The sequence below is a fragment of the Lagenorhynchus albirostris genome, chromosome 11, assembly GCF_949774975.1.
Source record: "Lagenorhynchus albirostris chromosome 11, mLagAlb1.1, whole genome shotgun sequence".
Lineage (NCBI taxonomy): Eukaryota > Metazoa > Chordata > Mammalia > Artiodactyla > Delphinidae > Lagenorhynchus > Lagenorhynchus albirostris.
The window spans coordinates 62,635,971-62,657,894 of NC_083105.1; the positions used below are offsets into that span (position 1 = coordinate 62,635,971).

Below are 21,924 nucleotides of genomic sequence, written 5' to 3' on the forward strand. Positions count from 1 at the left end.
TTCCCTGGCGGTCCAGTGGTTAGGGCTCTGCTTCCACTGCAGGGGGGATCCAGGTTTAATCCCTGGTCGGGCAACTAAGATCCCACGTGCTGTGCGGTGTGTCACGGCCAAGGGAAAAAAAAAAAATATATATATATATATATATATATGATTTTTTCTTCATACATTTTCCTAAACCATACTCACAGGTCACCTCAGGAATTAAGACCTGGAAAGAACTAGATTCCCTCATCTAGCCACTTCATCTCCCAGCGGCCAGGAAAGGTTAAATGATTTGCCTGAGGTCACAAAGAAATAGCAGAAATGGGACCAGAACCCAGTGACCTTTTCCCTGTTACCTCACTCACTGCCTCTGACATGCCTCATCTCAGAATGCTTTCCCAGTTGATTCCCGTAAAAGGCAACAAAAATGACAATCTGTAAAGAGGGTCCAGACGTCAGGTCTCTTTCAAAAGTCTTCAACATGTTCTCTTAGACACACACACACACACACACACAACATAAATTCCAGGAAAATAGGGATCTGGCTATAACTTAGTTCTCTGTAAAAATGAGAAAAAGGTCCTCAGCGTGTTGATGCCAAATTGACCTGAAGACTCTCTTGTCCCCTAGGTTCTCCCCCAAATGCTGATAAAGTCATTCTTCTTCCCCCAAATAAAGGCCTAACTGGAGTTCTAACTATTCAACTAATGGCTAAAAAACTTAGAATTGGGGGGAATGAGGTGGAGGCACATAGGGTTTCCCCCCATTCCCCATCAGAACTGGGATGGCTTGCAGCAAGGGTCCCCAACCCCCGGGACTGCTGACTGGTTCCGGTCCACGGCCTGTCAGGAACCGGGACGCAAGCAGGAGGTGAGGGGCGGGCAAGCGAGCGAAGCTTCCTCTGCTGCTCCCCATCGCCCCCATTCCACCTGAACCCTCCCCCCACCCCATCTATGGAAAAATTGTCTTCCACGAAAGCAGTCCCTGGTGCCAGAAAGATTGGGGACCACTGGCTTAGAGAAAATGAATTCTAAGTACTGAGCCAACTGAGATGATACCACGTTCCAATTAGCATGTCTCAGTCAACCTCTGATTTCACCTCCTGTCAAGAGAAAAAAAGGTACTTCTCTCCATCTCCAAAAATTGACAGGTGCTTTTTACACCATAAACCTGCCTTCCCTGATAGGGCAGTTAAATAAGTGATTAGAATTTGCAACTTGTTCTAAGCAAAACCCCTTTAACTCTTAGAATCAGATCCCCTTCTGAAAGATCCTCTGCTCATTTTATAGGGAACGTGTTTTAACATGTGAGAAATCCAAGAACAGAAGTAGCCAGGACTCAAGTTCAACTCTAACCTGCCTCATGCTGCTTAGCTATCAGAGACTGATTTGCAATAATGGCCATTAAGGTTAATAGCAAAAGACAAAAAAACAAAATTTGCTTCACTGGGTTATTTAATTTCAATGAAAGTCTAGAAAACTAAAAGACCCATCCTTACTACTCTAGTTTCCCTTTCAGAAAGTTTCTGAGAAGTAAGTAGTCTTGAACTCGAATAGACTGAAAATAGAGAATTCTGAACAAGTGAAACTTTATTACTAAACAATTGCTAATTAAAATAAAATAGACACTTCAATATTCTTTAAATTAATTCTAGCTAAAGTCTGATGTAGTAAATAAATATGGTCATGTCTTGTTCTTCATGACTCACTGCGACACTCTCATATCCTTTCTCACTACTACCTGTGCTTCTGAACAGACAAATCATTTCAGATAACAGGTTTGACAAAAGTTGGGAAAGCAGTTTCCTATCAAATGAATCAGAAATAAATCACTGGAAAACCAGCCTGGTTAGAACCAGAAGAGTTACTAACAATGAGTGACTCTACTTCCCTCAAGCCTCAGGTTTCAGTTCATTTTATCTCAAAGAGGAAAGACCGAGCTCCATGCACTGCCTCTCCTCCCACTTCCCCATGATCCAAGGACAGTCTCCTGCTGACAGAAGGTTCCTGGGGCAGGGTGAAATGGCGTGCACAGTGTGTGTGGATCCCTCCTCCCAGCTCCCAGCCACTCCCTGCATTCCCGTCTGAAACTTGAGACCTCTTGTCTCACCTACTTACTCATCCCCTGGGTGCATCCTTACCTCATCTACCCTTTATATCACCGACCACAATCTTGTGTGTGCCTACAATTACCTGTCTGTGACTCTCCCCATAAGCATAGCTGCTTAAATAGGGGTGGCTTTTTGTATGTCTTCACAAAATGTTTTCCAAGGATACACACATGATACTCATTCTTAATTTATTTTTAACTCAGAGAATACTCATAAGACCATCAGGAGAGAACTCCCTCAACTTCCTCCTCCACCACCTGTAAACATCTACCTCTGCTCCCATCCGTTCCTCCTTTCCTTCAGTTTCAGCAGAAAAGGAGCCACTCCTGGTATCCTGGATAGTCACTCCAGAGGGGCTTGGAATCTCAAACTTTCCTGACTCATGGAGACCATGTTCCATCACATCCTTTCTCCTCTAGACCTTCAAACCTTCCTCTCCAAGACCTCTTACCCTTCCACCCTATAAATGAACATGCTCAAGTCTCTCCCATCTTAACATAACTCATTAATTCAGCCACCAAATATTTATTGAGCACCTACTAGGTAGCAGGAGCTCTCTTCTACCCTGGAGATATAGCAGTAAATAAAATGAAGTTCCTGCCCTCGTGCAACTTACTTTCCAGTGGGAGAGAAAGAGGAGGTGAATGTATAAGCATCCTAGCTACTGTTCTCTCCTCCACTTCACAGAGCCAGGCTCCCAAGAGCAGCGCGGGCAGCCTGCCTCTACTTCCTCTCCCGCCTTGGATGCCTCACCCTCTCCGGACAGGTTTGCAGTCCCCACCCCCAACACCACTGAAACAGCTCAGGCAAAGGTCACCAGCAGTGGCCTCCTCCACGGGGTAAATCTGGACGGCATTTCCCAGTCTACTCTTAAACTCTCTTGCAGCGACAGGCACTTCTTGAAATTCCCTGCTGCTTTGCTCTTCTCCTCCCTCTTTGGCCACACGTACCTCTGACAGTTTCTCAGGTTCCTTTCCTTCAGCCTCCCCCCTTAAATGGCAGCACTTCCAGAGCTCTCTGTTTAGCCTCTCCTCACTCGCTGTGCTCCCCTCAGACCACCTCAGTCATGCTTGTGGGCCTCACTGCCAGTGATGGCCACTCGGGAGAACTGAAGGTGTGTCATCAGGACAGGCCTTTCTAAAGAGCTCCACACGCACATAGCCAACTGCCTGCTACGCACCTTCACCCGCATGGCCCAAAGACCCCTCCAATTCAGGAACACTGAATTTATCTCCTCCCGTACTCCAAACTGTTCTTCTGCTATTCCTTGTACTAGAAAATGGTGCCCTCCTTCCTTCAAGATGCTAAGCCAGAAATTTAAGTTTCTTAGGCGTCAACTTAGGTTCTTCCAACACATCACACGCTCTCCTCTTCTACACGAGTCTCATCGATTCTCTCTCCTTAAATACCTCTTTTCATTCCCTTTTCCCCAATCCCACTGCAGAGGCCACCAGCTCATTTCAGTAGCCACCTTACAACTCTCCCTGTCCTGTCTTGCCCTCTTGCCCTGTTCTTATCTACTTAAGGTATTTCGCATTGTATTCTATGTGAATGGTGACCCTTGACTGTGTGACACAGGAGCCTGAAACCATCCTCCTCTAGGCTGATCTCCACCAAATACAGATGTCATCCACTCCTGCTTACAATTCCTGAATGATTCCCCATGACCTATATGGGTGCTTTTTAAACTTTCACCTGAAGAAAGTGATGGGGGGAATGGAGGGTCTAGAAGAGGCACAGCCTGAAAAAGCCAGCAACTAAGGCAAAATGTATTATTTTTTTATTTAAAAAGTTAAAATTATATTTTATCTTGGATTTTAAATCCTGTATTATAATATATTCATGTTTTAATGTAGCAATAATTTCCCCAAAATTCAATTAAATGGATACCCCAAGAAGATTCTTGTACCATGTTTATCCTACAGTTTTGAGTACCCTGGCACATTTCCTACTGAGAAGCAAGAACCTACGAGATAAAACTTAAGATTCTAAGACCTACCCACCTGTCCAGGCTTATTGGACCTACTGAGCTTACTCTTTATGCTCTAGCAATGACTACTAAATCATCGTAATTCCTCCAACATACTCCAGTGATTCACAAACCCATGTCTTTCTCCAAACCTAAACTATCCTCCTCCCTGGTCTGTCCTCCCACCAAACTCCTATTCAACTGATGACTCTGAGCCTGAGTGATACTCCTCCCCAGAAACAACATAGGTACATGAACGCCCTTTGCCTGAGCACCCTCAGTATTTGTACATGCCTTCCTTATGGCATTTATTATGCAATAAACATACTGTTTGCAATATCCTATCTCTGCAAAAAACTACTGTCAGGGACCTCCTGGCTGGGCACTGTTCTAATCACTGTATTTTTATGTATTAACTAATTTAATTCTCACATCAATCCTATAAGGTTGATAGCATTCTTAACCACATTTTATAGGTATGGAAACAGATAACTAAAACTGACCGGGGGGCTTCCCTGGTGGCGCAGTGGTTGAGAGTCCGCCTGCTGATGCAGGGGACGCGGGTTCGTGCCCCGGTCCGGGAAGATCCCACATGCCGCGGAGCGGCTGGGCCCGTGAGCCATGGCCGCTGAGCCTGCGCGTCCGGAGCCTGTGCTCCACAAGGGGAGAGGCCACAACAGTGAGAGGCCCGCGTACCGCAAAAAAAAAAATCTGACTGGGGCGGGGGGGTGGAGGGGAAGGCAGGAAAGAATCCCTACCTCTAATGAAAAACTCTTTTTTCTACAATTGCAAGGAAAAGTTAGAAGATAATCAAATCAAATTCAGAATTCTGAGCAATTTACTACGTCTGTCAATGGTGATCTCTGGTTGATAAACATATAATACTTTAGTCTTGTTTTCAACAGGATAATCATCTAAATCATATTTCTTTCAACCCTTGCTGAAATAGGATAATATTAATTATTAAGATGTTTCACAAGTTCTATTTCTCAGCCACAAAAATAAACTTCAAGTTGATGACAGAATAATAAATAAATGGAATATTTGAGATTTTTATTATATTTATCCTACGTGTAAAATTACAATAAATTTAGTGTCTGAACAACATCTTGGACACAGGTACTCAAAGAGGCACCTGAGAGAAAACATTGGGACCTAAAATAAAAGTGTTGTATGCATACAGGCAGACATATTATGGGCGGCCTATGAAGGCCCTCAGAAGTCTAGCTGGCCACACAATTTGCATAAACGACGATAAACTGTCCAAAGGTGTGACAGTTCAACAAACCAAATACTCACCATATGGCTAAATATTTCACTTCCCCGGTTTTCCAACATTTTGGAAAAGATGTAATGTGGCCAAGAAAAGATGTTGAAAAACCAAACACGGGAAATATTTAGTTTTTCCCAACCAGGACTGACCAGTTAAACCAAAACGAGGTTGCTTACACTATCTATTCTACAGAAAAACTCACCCAATGAGCTTACACCTCAGATCAGATCCTGTGAGTAATACAGTTGGTCAAGGTAGAGGAAAAGGGAATCGACACACAGGCAAGTACAAGTCAACACAGAAGTGGACGTCCCTCCATGCAGGGAGCAGAGGTCCTCAGCAGCCTGGCTCCAGCTCTGGCTCTCATGCAAGCGCTCTACCAGGCTTGGCACTGCATCTTCTATACACTTCTGCATAATAAATATCAGCTGAACTGAAATGTATGGGCCAAAGAGCCAGGTCCGCTGATAAAATGGAAAGTTGTCACGCACCACCCAACTGTAAAAGTCACATGGAAAATCAGAGCGTGCAGATAAATAGGTGAAGGAAACAAAGGAAAAACAAACATGAGAAACTAACCGAATGCCAGGAAACATCATGGGCCCCTGAGTTCCAGCCCTGGCCAGCTTCCACAGGGGTCCCTGTCCCTTCCCAGCAGAGGCCCTGGGACAGAGCCGACATTTCTTTACTCTGTAAAGCTATCACCATCTAAGGAATCCTGTTGGAATCTTCTCCCTGCAAAGTCCATATATTCGCGAACAAGTGTCTACTGAGTGTCTTCTATTCTAGGTCCTGGCATCCAGCAGGGAGCAAGGCAGCAAGGCCTCTCACAGAACTAACATTTTACTGGGATCAGATAATAAATACACAAACAAGATCATTTCAAATGGTGGTATTAAATAGAAAATTTTAAACAGAAAAAAAAAAAAAAAGATGAGGGCTTCCCTGGTGGTGCAGTGGTTGAGAATCTGCCTGCCAATGCAGGGGACATGGGTTCAAGCCCTGGCCCGGGAAGATCCGACATGCCACGGAGCAACTAAGCCTGTGTGCCACAACTACTGAGTCTGCACTCTAGAGCCCGCAAGCCACAACTACTGAAGCCCACTGGCCACAACTACTGAAGCCCTCACACCTAGAGCCTGTGCTCCACAAGAGAAGCCACCACAATGAGAAGCCCACGCACCATAATGAAGAGTAACCTCGCGCACCATAACTACAGAAAGGCAGTGCACAGCAACGAAGACCCAACACAGCCAAAAATAAATAAATAAATAAATAATCACTTTGACTTCAAAATAAATAAATAAATAAAAAGATGAGATGGGGAAAGTGGGGAGGAGCTGCTCATTTAAACTCAGCAGTCAGGGAAGGCATCTCTGAGAAGGTCACTTTTGAGCTGAGACAGAAAGGAGGCAAAGTTGCCAGCCAAGCACAGCACTTGGAGCAGAGCATTCTCAGCAGAAGAAAAGCAAGGAACAAGGTCTGGAGGCAGGAACAAGCATGGTTTGTTCAAAGGAGAGAAAAAGCCTCACCATCCTCAGGTTTCTGTTCGAGTGCCATCTTATGATGAAGTCATCCCTGACTCCCTACTTTAAATTGTATTCACTGACCGGCCCCAGTATTCTCTATTACTCTTCATGATTTTTCTCCACTGAAATTTTTACCATCTGACAGGCAATATAAATTACTTATTAATTTCTGTCTATTTCTACAGAATGTAAGCCCCTTAAGGGCAGGGAGTTTTGTTATTTTAATCACTGCCGTATTGCCTGTACCTATGTGGCATAAAGTAGGCACTCAGTAAATAGTAGCTAAATAAATAAAAAGGAAAAGAAAAGAGAAAGGGAGGCAGAGAAAGAAGGAAGAGAGGAAAAGAATGAGAGGGAAAAAAGAAAAGGAGAGAGGGAGGAAACGAGAAAGGAGGGAAAGAAGAGTCAGCCAGTGTGGCTGAAGCAAAGTAGATGGGGGAACAGGAGTGCTGGCCTTGTAGACCATGGAACAGGAGCTGGAATTTTATTTTACTTTTTTTTTTAATTTTAATTTTATTTATTTTTGGCTCCATTGGGTCTTCCTTGCTGCGCGCACGCTTTCTCTAGTTGCAGCAAGTGGAGGCTACTCTTTGTTGCGGTACATGGGCTTCTCATTGCGGTGGCTTCTCTTGTTGCAGAGCACGGGCTCTAGGCGCACGGGCTTCAGCTGTTGCAGCGCGTGGGCTCAGTAGTTGTGGCTCGTGGGCTCTAGAGCACAGACTCAGTAGTTGTGGTGTGCGGGCTCAGTAGTTGTGGCTCGCAGGGTTAGTTGCTCCGTGGCATGTGGGATCTTCCTGGACCAGGGCTCGAACCCGTGTCCCCTGAATTGGCAGGTAGATTCTTAACCACTGTGCCACCAGTGAAGTCCCTGGAATTTTATTTAAAAGACAGAAGTCCACTGAAGGAAATTCAATGGCAGGGAAGCGACATGATCTAATTTGTATTTTACAAATTAGGTTTGGAAAATAGGTTAGAGAGAAAAAAGCAGGGACACGAGATAAGGCACTATGAAGCTACAGATGAGGTAACAGAGGCAAGGTGATGATCGGCAGTGATCAATGATGGAGAAGCAGATGCGAGGGTATTTCTCAAGGTAGCACCAAAAAGACTTACTGATGGACTAGATATGGGCCGTTGGATTGAAGAAAAGAGAGGAGTCAAGAATGTGCCAGTTATCAATTTATTGCTTCTCAGCTCCAAATCACCCCTTCATTGCCTGCTCTGTGAAAATTAAGATGAACCCTTTAAATATTTTCCCTTTGCCAGATGCCACAATATTAAGCTTTGTTTGTAGAGGCACTGGAAAGACACTGCAGTAGGAATGGTTCCAGTGTGCTCCTCTTGGCAGGATAAATAGAGTATCAAGGATAAATACAATATCAGTATTTCTGATGTCCTATGGAGCCCTGGCCAACTTATTTTAAGATCTTTTGTTAATTTGAGACAATTGGAAAGAAAGCTAGTCTAAGCTTGCAAAACCTTCATGTTTTTATAATTATGTTTCTTACATATACAAGGATTGGGATACTTTATGTTTGCTCATCCTTATTCACATGCTGATACCACACTGCTTTGAGTATGATCATTTTAGAATCTGTTTCAATACATGGTAAAGCAAGGACTACCTCACTATTCTGTGCCTAAATATTCTTGGCTATTCTAAAACATTTATTCTTCTATCTGAACACAGATTGTTTTACCTATTTCCCCACCCCCAAAAGAATTCTCCACTGGAGTTGTAATTAATTTCCATTAAATTTACATCTATTTAGTTTTCCCATCCAGGAACATGGTATATATTTCCATTTTTTTCAGATCATCCTTAACCTTTTACAATTTTCTTCACACAGAGCCTGTGCCTTTCTTGTGATACTTTCCCTTAAGTATTTTACAATTTTTTTTAGCACTATTATAAATGAAGTATTCTTCTCCTCACAAAGGCAGTTCATTGCCATACTTCCCCTGCCAACATCTCAATGATACCAAAGAATGCTTTTAGTTCCCACTCACCACACACTACCCTGTCCTGCGATGTCCAAGTTTTGCTGGAATCATTTAGAATATTTCCTTCAGACAGCAAGGTTTTCTCTTTCAATATGTGTCTTCAATTTCAAAGATCCTTACTTAGCATTTATATTACACATTCCTTATCACTCTCAATATATGTAATTATATTGATATATACATTATATGTAACATAGAGTAACAATAATATATGATATATATATATATTTCAAAGTCCATTGTCTATCACTGTTTCCTCTCCTCTTCCTACTTTGGAAGGAGGAGAGGAAATATTATTTGTTTGATTAGAGTATACTGTCCAGATTAGAGTCTATGGGTGATATAATGTGAATCCTTGCACACCCACACAGAGCTTTCTTTTCCCTGAAAGGTGAATAGTATCTAGACTGCCTGTAAGATTTTTGGAGTGGACCTTTTCTCTAAATAGTCTGCTTCTTACACTAACACTATAGTGATGCAAATGAGAACAGTCTGTTTTGTGGTAGTTTTAACTTTTTCTTTTGTATCTTTATTTCTTTTGAATGTTTCTCACCTTTTCTTTTCTTTTGAATCTTTATCTTTCTATCTAGGAACTTACTTGTAGGTTTTTTTTTGTCTTTACCACTGAATTCAAGAATTTTATCAGAATATGCCTAGGTTTGTGCCTTTTCTCATCGATCTTGCCTGGAACACAGTGAACTCATTCAATCTTCAGTCTTTTTCAATCTGCAATCTTTTTTTGGCTCAGGGAATTTTTCTTCTATTACTTATTCCTCCTTCTAAAATTCTTGTTATCTGCATTTTTGGTTTCCTGGATCTATCCTCCAAGTCCTTCGACTTTCATGAGTTCCCATTCCAACTCTTAGTATTTCTGTTCTAAGCTTTGAAATTGTTATTTTACTTGAACTGAGTTTTAAAAAAAGAGGGCAGCAGAGATGTGCTCAAACTGCCATTTTCCCAGAATCATTTCAAATGGGGTTGTTTAAATGCTATCTTATCACTCAAGTATAAAATAGTTTCTACGTGCTCACTCAAAAGACAATTACTTTAAATTAATATTTTTAAAGCCCAAACAGCTATTTGTTGATAAGTTACTAGACTGAAAGCTCCTTGAGAGCAGGGTATCTGCCTTCTATGTATCTCTCACCCTCTCAATAGATCTTGTAAATAAATGTGCTCAATACATCTTTACTGATATATTGATATGTTTAGCACCTTACACGTTCCCAAAGGTAGAAGACCTTGTCATTACACTCACAAAATCTAAAGTCTAACTGAGGAGGCAAAAACAACATAAACAAAACAAATAAACAGCTGTCAGTTAAGTGTTAAACTGTCACTGAATACAACAATAGCTTAAAAATAGAAGAGATTAATAAGGACTAAAGTAGTCAGTTGGTTTCATGATGAAAGGACATCAACCAGGCCGTGAAACCACAGGTAAATTTTACTAGGAGAAAAGGTAGTCCTGACAAAGAAAATAGTCGCTGCAAAGGCATAGACATGAGAATGAGCCAGTCAGGAAAAAGAGTGAGGAAACCAGTCTGACTGTAATAGAAGAGTCTGTCAGATACTACTAAGGAAATAAGAATAGATAAGGAGGCTGATGACAAGAGTCTAGATTCATTCACTGGCTGAATAAGTACTGAAAAGCACTTATGCTGAAGGATGCTGTGTGCTGTCCTCAAGCAGCTTACAAAGGGAGATGAGAATATTTATGCAAATGATCATATAATAGCTTTAAGGTCATTTGAAAAATAACTATAATATAGGAGTAACATTAGAGATTAGAGCTCAGAGAACCAACAAATGAGGACATTGTCTTTTAACAGGAAGTTCTCTTCTAGGACTTCCTTTGGTCTCCTTGAAGAAAACGATAAGCAAAGAACCATGGGAGGAAAACTCACAAATGCTTTTGCTACACATTCAATTTAAAAATGAAAGTTTCTCCAAACCAGAAAGGAAGTCCAATAAAGTAAGAATAACAACTCTTGGGACTTCCCTAGCAGTCCAGTGGTTAAAACTCTGCATTTCCACTGCTGGGGGCACGGGTTCAATCCCCGGTCAGGGAACTAAGATCCCGCATGCCATGCAGCGAAGCCAAAAAAAGAATGACAGCTCTTTACAATTTTAAGACAGGAAAAAATTGTAACTATGTATGATGACAGATGTTAATGAGATTTACTGAGGTGATCATTTCCCAACATATAGAAATATCAAATCATTATGTCATACTCTGGAAACTAATATAACGTTGTATGTCAATTATACCTTGATTAAAAAAAAAAAATTAAGACAGCCTGCTTGCCTCAGTCACAGATTTACTATGCAAGAAACTATCAGAAACTTCTCCTCACAATTCCTGCTGGGTTCATTTTCATTTTTTATTTTTTATACTTTTGGCTGTGTTGGGTCTTCGCTGCTGCACGTGGGCTTTTCTCTGGTTGCGCCAAGCAGGGGTTACTCTTCGTTGCGGGCGAGGGCTTCTCATTGCGGTCGCTCCTCTTGTTGCAGAGCATGGGCTCTAGGCGCACGGGCTTCAGTAGTTGTGACACGTGGGCTCAGTAGTTGTGGCTCACGGGCTTAGTTGCTCCATGGCACGTGGGATCTTCCCGGACCAGGGTTCGAACCTGTGTCTCCTGCATTGGCAGGCTGATTCTCAACCACTGCGCCACCAGGGAAGCCCCTGGGTTCATTTTTAAAAAGGAGATTCAGGGCTTCCCTGGTGGCACAGTGGTTAAGAGTCCGCCTGCCGATGCAGGGGATGCGGGTTCGTGCCCCGGTCCAGGAAGATCCCACATGCTGCGGAGCGGCTGGGCCCGTGAGCCATGGCCGCTGAGCCTGCGCGTCCGGAACCTGTGCTCCGCAACGGGAGAGGCCACAACAGTGAGAGGCCCGCGTACCGCTAAAAAAAAAAAAAAAAAAAAAAAAAAAAAAAAAAAAAGGAGATTCAGTGACAAGACTGGCCAGCACTGTAATGCATTCATGCCTGACCTGAATTAAAACCCAGAAGGTTCCAGTTAATGAATAAATTGAAACATAACCCAAACATAACCTTGAAACAAGGTCCTTAAAAAGAAAGAAAAAAATCCTACAGCTGCTTTAGTTTACCCCTAAAAGCAAGAGTCCTCTGGAAAAAAAAAGGAGATATGAGAGCGCTCTTCTTTGACAAAAAATAACTCCAGAAAAATCAACTAAAGTAAATGTCATTTACAGAAATATCTACATTAATTTAAACATTAATTTTTAAATTAAACATTAAATATCCTAAGGAAAAAACAAAGCAAACAAAAAACTCTTTCTGAACCAGAATGTAACAATACTCTATCTGTAGCCCAGAAGCTCAAGTCCAGGGCACAGCAAGGACCTTTCAAAGATGCCAGACCTGTGCATTTTCATTTAGGGCTGTCCTGTGTAGCATCCAAGATATTCTCCTTCTGGATTTTCCCCTTTCAGCTTCTCATCAACCCATCTCAATTCAAGGAAGAAAAATCAATTTCACATCAAAATATAAGTACATAAGATTATCTCTTACTTTACAGATACGCAGTCTTAAAGGATTTTACCCAATATCTTTTGCTCTTTTTAGAAAAAAAGAAGTCACACCCTTCCAGAAGTCAAGCTGATATAAATGAAATCCTCCAAATATATGTTGGAGTGCTGGTTCTGGCAAAGCAAGGTCAAAAATAACCAACCAACCTCACTCCAACTGCTATCCATTTCTCTTAGGATAGAACATTCCCATTCTTTTCTCTCTGGGGAGCCCTACCTCCCAAACTCCAAAGACAGAAGCTGTAGCCTAAGAAAAGCGGGGCCCAATAGTTAAGATGGAAAAGAATTTTGCTGAAATTACTTGAAACGTGATTCAGGGAGATGGAGGCAGTGTGGAAACACCGTGGGGTTTGGAGCCAAGTTGAGGTGGGTTCCAACCCCAGCACACTTTACTTTCAGGCTTCACGTTCCTTAACAAGTCTCTACAGAATGGAAATGACACACCTATCTTTAGGAGTTGTTAGGATTAGAAGCACACTTCAAAGACTTGTCCAAGATCATACAGTAAGCAGCAGAAACAGTTCTAAGTGATTCAAGTGTGTTCTCTCCCCTTTGCCATTCACTTCAGAACGTTACTGTTCCTGGTAGGGAAAAAGGGAAAGATCAGGTCTGTGTGAGGGCAGGAGCTGGCACACCCTTTGTTCCACTCAAGGTTCAGTTGCTTTTTGCTAGCTCAGTTCCCTCATCACCATGACAACAGCAGCAATTTATTCAGCACCTACTTACTGGTCAGGCAGGATATATAAAGTGCTAAGCACAGGGCCTGTTACATAATAAGCACTCAATAATTGATGGCTACTTATACAGAGCTCTTAACTTCTTAAGAGAGCTTAGGAAAGGCTGGCTTCTTACAGGAAATTGAGTGGAACAGAAGTTAAAGAGACAGGAAAAGGGGAAGAACATGCCAGAGTGGGCATTTCTCAGAGAAGGGCAACGTGTACAAAGGAATGGAAGTGAAAAAGCACCATGCATTCAGGGAAATACAAGTCACTCGGCATGGCTAGAGAAGACAGCAAAAACATGGAAGGCGCGGGAAGCCGGGCTAAAAAGGCAGGCAGGCAGGTCTTGTTACACAAAGGATGCCTGGAATTTATCCTGTGGATTGGGGAAGCCAGTGAAAATTTTTCAACAGGGAAAAGGACACAATTAGATCTGTGTTTCAGAATGATCATTCCATCACAGAATAGAGAAGGATGAACTGAAGAGAGAAGAGACTGAAGGCAGGCAGACGAGTTAGGAGACTACTGTAATGGTCTCAGCAAAAGATGGTTAAGAGCTTAAACAAAGGCTGAAACAATGGGAATGGAGGGGAGGAAGCAGAATCGACAGAACTTAGCGACCCATCAGAAGTTAAGGATGACCCCCAAGTATTTGCGGAGCAGAAACAAGGAGTACAGTTTTGGACCTACTAAGTTACAGTTGTCTGGGGAGAATAAATGGGATGTCTGGAGCAGAGAGGAGTCAGGGCTAGAGATACAGACTAGGGAGCCATCTCCCAGCCTTGACAGCTGAGGCCCTGGTCATAGATGAGATCAGTCAGCAAGTGTCTGTGAAGTGAGATGAAGGCTAATGACAGATACCAGGAACACCCACACCAGGAGGAAGAAAGAGAAAAAGAAGCCCAAGGGAGAGCAGAAGGAATAGGTAGGGAGCTGGAAGGAAATTATACCATAAAAGCTAAGGAAGGAGGGAGTTTTATAAAGATATTGGTCCACAGCATCCAATGCTGCAGAGAAAGATGCAGAGAAAGATGTGGGTACTTTTCAGTCTAAAATCAGAAGTCACTGGTGGCCTTGGAGACATTTTTTTCAGAGGCTTGATAAGACAGAAGCAACGGACTGAGGAGTGAGCAAAGGTAAGAAACAAAATAAAGGAAACATAGGCTCTACTTTCTAGGATCTATGAGAGGGAGTGAACGCTAGCACACGAAAGCAAATAGGCTCCAATACAAGATCGTGGGAAGATACTTTTCTTAAGATGGGAGAAACTTCAGCGTATCTATAGGCTGAAGGGAGGGGGCCAAGAGCCAAGTGTTAAGTGAGAGGCTAAAGATGAGAGGAAAAAACAAAGACAAAAGACTACAAGTGAATAGATGGATCAATAAAGTAAGATCCCAAGATCCCAGAAGAGGAGAAGGGATGAGGACTGAGATCATAGTCACAGGGACACACTGCAGAACAGGAGGGGGACAGTTCTTCCTCTGAGGAAAGAAGGAAAGAGGATACGGGTGGGAACTGATATAGGTAAGTTTGTGAGTGTTGAGGAGGGATGCTGAGGGAGTCTGGCGTTCCTTACAGGCTAGTAAGAATGAAGAGTGGTAGTACACAGATTTGGTTCTCGCTTCACAGTCCTCTTTGAGAAACTGATGAAAGCTGGAGACTCTGCTCCCCAAAAAGGCACATAAGCACTCACACTCACAATTCTACACACGGCTTTAGAGTTTCCAGGTCCACTAAAGCCAACCCGTGTATCCAAAGATCCTGTCAGCTGTGATGCTATAAAATTCCAAAGAAATGGCCTTTCAGAAAAGATTTTATTCATAGAAGAGCATCCACAAGGGAAGGTAACTTATTCATTATAAACACAAATATACGAAAACTCTTACTTAAATGTCCATGACATAGTCCAAAAAAAGTTGTACTAGACTTCACTGGTGGCGCAGTGGTTAAGAATCAGCCTGCCAATGAAGGGGACACGAGTTCGAGCCCTGGTCCAGGAAGATCCCACATGCCGCGGAGCAACTAAGCCAATGCGCCACAACTGCTGAGCCTGCGCTCTAGAACCCGCGAGCCACAACAACTGAGCCCGCACACCACAACTACTGAAGCTGTGCACCTAGAGCCCATGCTCCGCAACAAGAGAGCCACCGCAATGAGATGCCCGCGCACCACAACAAAGAGTAGCCCCCGCTCACCACAACTAGAGAAAGCCCGCACACAGCAACGAAGACCCAACGCAGCCAAAAATAAATAAATAAATAAATATTTTTAAAAATAAAAACTAAAATAAAGACAATGAGCGACAGAGCCTTGGATGTAGCAACGCCTTTAGATAAAAATGGTATTTTTAAAAGATAAAAGATCCATCTAGAGCTGACCCTTAGGTCTAAAGATAGAGGACTGAACAAGGCTGGTGGTAAATGCAACTTAAAGGAAAAATGGATGCAAGAAAACTTTTGAACGAGGAGCCAAAAGGAGTTGTTCATGAAGGATAAACGGGGGAAAAGGAAGAGTCAAAAGCCATGTGAAGGTTGAGCATCCACACGTGCCTTTTCATACATAGCGTGAAGATGCTTGAGTCTAAGAAACGATGCTTAAATTTCAGAGCCATTTGCCAGAGCCTACAGGCTTAGAAATGCACACATGCCCGATGTCTACGTGAAACAAACCAGCTACTCTGTGCTGCTCTAGTCAACTGCTTGCACTGACACAACACGTGCTGAACTAGGGTAGAGGGTGCCGACAGGAGCAACTGATGGAGGAGTCAAGTATTACTTGCAAAAAAGAATTACACTAATTGGTTCCATTCATCACTTCATATGTAATCATATTCCGCTAAGTAACACAAGATATTAAAAACAGCCAAGTCACTATGCATCCATTCACTATCAGAAACAATAAAGATTACACGTACCAAGCACTTACTACACGCACACACCACACTCAGCTGTTCTCCTACGATCTCATTTTAAACCTCCTTACAACTCTAATAAGGTTGTCCTTCCTTTCTTAGAACTGAAGAACTAAAACCAGGGAGGTTAGGCAGTCCATCCAAGGTCACAGGGCTAAGTGACAGCCAGGACTTGGACCCAAGCCCACCAGATGCCAAAACCCGTGCTCCTCAAATGATCATACAACCCCACCCCTTGTGCCAAAATCAAATCCCCAAGACAGAGACTTTGCTTCAATTAAAATCTGAGGTGAACAAAAATTTATTGCACTCCTAAAACAATACAAGAAAGAAATTGTTGAGCAGTTGTTTAAAGGACTTAGGAGCTTACATGGAGGTGAAATGAAAAACAATTTAAATATTTACAAGATCCATGACTGGCAAAAATGATATAAACTGTAAATGCTATAAGGTTTGGAGAAAGAGAGCTCACAGTGTTCAGGGGCAGGTTTAGAAAAAAGGTAGAACTTCAACTAACTCTTAAAGAACTGTGAGAAATGGTGCAGACAAGCAGGAAGGAGTGTTTCAAAGACCATTCCTGATTAATCATGAGAGAGAACCATGAAGAACTATAATCATTAAAATACAAATACATGTGAAGGCCGTTTTTAGCCAATCATCTGAACTTTCAACCCTGAGGTGCTAATCCTCTCAAAGGCCAGGAAAGAAAGCAGCCACCAAGGGCTGGGCTGAGAGTGAAGGGTTAAAGATTTCTCTTATTCAAAAATCCAGGGTCTTCCCTGGTAGAGCAGTGGTAAAGAATCCGCCTGTCAAAGCAGGGGACATATGTTCGTGCCCTGGTCCGGGAAGATACCACATGCCACGGAGCAACTAAGCCCATGAGCCACAACTACTGAGCCTGCGCTCTAGAGCCCGCGAGCCACAACTACTGAGCCCATGTGCCACAACTACTGAAGCCCACGCACCTAGAGCCCAAACTCTGAAACAGTTCAAGCCACCGCAATGAGAAGCCCACACAATGAGAAGCCCACGCACCGCAAGGAAGACACAACGCAGCCATAAATAAATTTATAAAAAAAAAAAATCCAGCTCAGTGTTATGGACTGTCAAACAACAAGATTAATTTTTCAAAATACATAGAACTAGGGTGTCTAAACAAGCGCTATCCTTTACAGTAAAGTGAATCATTCTTCCAGTGAATTTGTCTGTCACTACTCTTCTGGAACTACCCTCAAAACCAGTTTAGCATCATTCTAATTTTTTGACAGTTACAAATAAAACACATTTATAATCACTCTAATTTTTTCATTCACAGCTAGTCTGGACTCCAGAAGAACATCAACCAGCTTTTCTCTACTTGACACCAAGTAACCCATAAAATGAAACTCTACCCTCAAAGAATTAAAATTTGCCGCTATGAGGATTTTCAAAGGAATGCGTCACAGGCTCTGACAAGCAATTCCTAAAGATAAGCTCCAACATAAGGCGGGTATAGCCCACCAAAAATATAGATATGCAACTTTCAGAGAATAAATCACTTAGATAATGCCCAGTTTTGGTTTTTCAAACCAAACCTGCTTTCCTTAATACTCCTAACACTAGGAATGACAACTGCTTAGTCATAATTTTCTGATAAAGGTGTTTCTTATGAATTAATGACTATGCTACATATTTGGGGGGAAGTGGCCCACTTTCCCATTATAAGTAAAGTAAGAAGGATTTACCAGTCTTCTAGTGGCTTAATTCCAATTGCCCACTTTGAACACTGTGAAATACAATCTCAATTCAGCATCTCCCCCTTTTCCTCTTCAACTCCCCCACCTCTGCCCAACTCCTAAAGGGGATTCACTTCAACTCCTAGGAAGCAGCTGTCTCCTTCCCCTCCACCTTCAAGGTGGACCTGTACCACTCTCTGAGGACCCTGAGATACGTGATGAAATAGACAGGAGAAAGGGAGGATGTGACTGGGTTTGTTGTGTTTGTGGTCAGAGAAGTGTTCAAACAAGAAAAGGGAGGATCCCTTCCTGTAAGCGTTATTTTATCTTAAATACCTTTCCAGTTGTCATCTTGGGACTGTTTTCAGGCACTGAAAGACTTGCACCCCTTCTAATTTGCCACAGACTGCCTTCTTTCCTTCACACTTACGACAATTTCACGAGCTAAATCACAGCCCTCTCTACCAGCCTCCAGTTTTGTATTTAAGGTTCTCTGCTGTTCCTTTTTCACAACAACAAAGCAGACAGCTTCCTCTTTTCTTAGAAGGCAGTTTCTGTACAGAACCCTCATGGACTGTTTTGTCTCATGGACTGTTTTGTTGGTATTTTTAAGTGATTTCCCTACCGGACTCAGAGCTCCTTGAAAGCTAACACAGTACCATACTCACCTCTGTATCCCTAGCACATAGTAAGCAGAGAATAAATGTCTGCTGAATCAAATAAGTGAAAGATAGATTTAAAAGAGATTTCAGAAAGAGAATCAACAAGACTCTTTGGAATTGTGGCATACAACTATTTCGTAGCATTTGCTTAGAGTAAAAATTAGAGTTAATAGCTTGTGCAATAACCGTAAAGATATTTAAATCATTTGATGGTAACAGATGCCATAATTACATGTCAGCTTAAGATAACGCACTTATTAGCGAGCAACTTTAGACAAAATACTTAACCTTTCTGAGTCTTAGTTTTCCCTTCTGTTAAACCAAAACAACAACAAAAAACTATTAACAGGTGTTAATAACATCTGTTCTACCTAATCACAAAGTTGCAGTGAGACTCAAACGACATAATGCATAAGATCATGACACAAACACAATGAATTATCAGACAGATTTAAACAAATTCCCCTCATTAGTGTTATTTTATGTGCATACACTTGACTAAAACATATGACTCAAGTTCAGACAACAGAGCTTATTACCAAATACATAATAAATGTAACAATACATGTGAATCATGAAAAAATTTTCAGTTATGGGAATACTTGCAGAAACCTCCTGCCTATTCAATTAGTCTACAGAAAAGCTTATGATTAGGTGTCCATTCAATTTTAAATGATTCTCTGGACAGTGCTGGGCTGTTCTTTTTGGTGCAAAAGCAGGCAGCTTTAAGCACCAAGTCCATGGTGACCTGCCTGAATGAAGCAGCAGCCACAGCACTGGGTTCTGCAACGCACTCTGCGGCAAACAGCCCAGGGTGGCACAACCTGCGTTCCGGTGCAGAGCTGGCCCATCTGCGACCAGAGCCTGCAGCTGAAAATACAGGCGAGCACAAAGGAAATTCTTTAACGGCATACAGCTCAGACGATCGCTATAATTAGGACCAACTACAGCCTGAACCTAAAAAAATGAATAAAATGGAGGAATGAGTGCACCAAAGCCAACAACACACAATGAACACATAGTTAAAAGCATCTTTTTTTTTTTCCCAGAAGAAAAAAGTACTTTTGTCAGAGCAGTAACCGTAGAGAAAATTTTAAACAAACAAAGGTCCCTTCAAAATATGGTACAGACATCACAAATAGCATGCTATAGATCTGGGGGTTGTTGGTGGTTTCAACTTCACTTGAATTCCTAAAAATGTCTACCTACTCCTCCAGTCAACCATCCTCTGTACTTTAAGCGAGAGAGACAGACAGATGGCCAAGATGCTGACACTGCAGGTCCGAGGTTTTTCAACTACATTTTTTCCCATTTTCCATCGCTAAAAGAGATGAAATACAAGATGATGTAGTATAAACCTTTAAAAAACCAATTCAAACTCAGTTACACGCCAAAGCAAAACAACCCTGCATCAGAAAACAAACCATGCACTTGTCCTTAAAAATGTTGAAGGCTTGGCAATACAGTTTGCAGGAGTTTCACACTTTCTTGAAGGAGACACAGGTGAGCTAATCAGTGTGAGTCCTAGAAATAGTTCCTTGGAATCATCTCTAGAAACACCCAGAGAAGTAAACGATAAAAAGCTGGAAGCAGATATATCAAGAATAAAGAGCTTCCAGGATTTCCCTCTCCATGTAAAAGCAATCAACTCCTATTTTTAATCTCGTTCTGATGCAAACATCCAGCCAAACTTCTCTCCTTCTGGCTAATCAAAGATAGCTGATGTGACACTATAAAGTAACTTTTAAAAGTCTGACTTGAATGAAAGTCATCACGGATTGAATGACAATGCTTTAGTCCAGAAGAATGAGGTTTTTTGAGAGGCAGAACCAAGATAGCAATGCCCTAAACATTTCACAGAAACAAACTCACCCACCACAACTGATTCTGGGGACTGGCCAAAGAATAACTTCCCAACTGGTTAACTGAAAAAAAATATGCTGATAATTAAGTGCAAATGAAAACAGCACCTCCCTATACATTAGGAAAACCTAACAGGGTTATTAAAAATAATTATTTCCCTCCATGCCCAACTGGCTTTATAACACTCAAATCTACTTCTGGTTTTTCATTGTAAAGGACTGCGGGGTGGGAGAGAGAATGCCTTGATAAGTAAACAAAAAGTCAGAACTCTCCTGGGAACTTATCACATTCTTCTTTTCCAACCAACAATTTTTAATCCACTTGAAAAATGCTAGCGAAGAGGGCCTTTGGCAAAGAACTTAATAAGAATATGCAGCTCTGGGGACACCACCACAGTACTGACATCAAGCTTGGAGAAAATGCTGCTTTTGTCTCAGAGGCAGCCTGTGATAAAAACAGGAACTTTGTGGAGAACTGATCACAACTGCACAAGAAGCCTGATCACATGCCCACAACAGAGCAACGTTTCTCTCATTGTTGTCCAGAGACTTCTCTAATAATAGTGGCTCGACTTATTCCATTCTTTTAATTCTCAATACCAATCCAACCCTCCTTGTAACAATCCATTAACAAAAGAAAGACGGTGCCGGCCAGGATTTGCCTGTAACCGGTAGCCACCTCTCTCCTTCCCTCTTCAAAGACTGCAAAAGGTGATCAGATGCGGACAATTCAGCCTGAATACAGGCACCAGGAAAAAAAACCCTTATGACAAAGGTGTTCTAGAAGCAGCCCTGTGTGTCCCTCTCTGTGTTAATGCCACTTCTTCTGGCCTCCCTAGGACCCTCTACGGCCCACCCCGCTTCTATCTCTCTCCTGTCACTAGGGAGGCATCTCGCATTGTTAAAGAAGGAAGAATAAATGCTGGTGGATTTCCCCTGTCTTTCTCTTTTTCTGAAGACGGGGAAGGGGAGCTGAAACAGGCTAGGGCCCTCCCTTGGAAAAGGGTAGAGGAGAACAGGAGAAAGCTGTCAGCCACCCTGCTGGCGGCCTCACCCCCGCCCCGCCCCCACCGTGCCCCGGCGCCCGGGCAGAAGCCTGAAGCGGGAGGACACAGCTTTGTCTCGGGTTTTGGGGGGCAGGGAACACAGAAGCAGCCCGGGCCTGGGGAGGACCTCTCCTCCAAGCCTCTGCTCACCCCCTCCCAGGGAACACAATGAATCACACGGAAACCCACTTCCCAGGGTGAGAGAGAAGGGGAGCGACCCTTCAGAGCCCGGGCCAGATTTCCGGCACCCTCCTCCACTCTGCCCGCACGGCCACCAGGGCGCGCGGCGGGGACCTGGTCTCCCCTCGCCGCGAGCCGCAGCGGCGCCCGGGCGCCCGCTCCCCCGCCCGTCTCCTACCCTCCGAGAGCTCCAGCTCCAGCTCCGCCAGCTGCGCCCGCACTTCGGGCGGCAGCGCCGCCACCGCAGCCGGCGAGGGTTCCAGGCCTCGCTCCGCCATCCCGGCTCTGTCAGCCACACTCCGGAAGACAACCGAGGGGGCCGAAAGTGGGACGGACTGACGCGAGCCCACACCCCGGCTACAGGATCCGGCTCCGGCCGCCAAGCGCCGCCAGCGCCTCCGCTGCAGCCG

The 21,924-nt window shown here is 43.1% G+C and overlaps 1 protein-coding gene across 2 annotated transcripts in view; it reads right to left on the reverse strand.

Annotated features, from left to right (window-relative positions):
* DIP2B (disco interacting protein 2 homolog B) overlaps positions 1–21,924 on the reverse strand; it is a 232,750-nt gene extending 210,826 nt beyond the window's left edge. For both annotated transcript variants that reach the window (XM_060166242.1, XM_060166241.1), the window contains exon 1: positions 21,693–21,924. In XM_060166242.1, the coding sequence (XP_060022225.1) occupies positions 21,693–21,792 (100 nt within the window). In that variant the 5' untranslated portion in view covers positions 21,793–21,924. The remainder of the gene's footprint in view (positions 1–21,692) is intronic.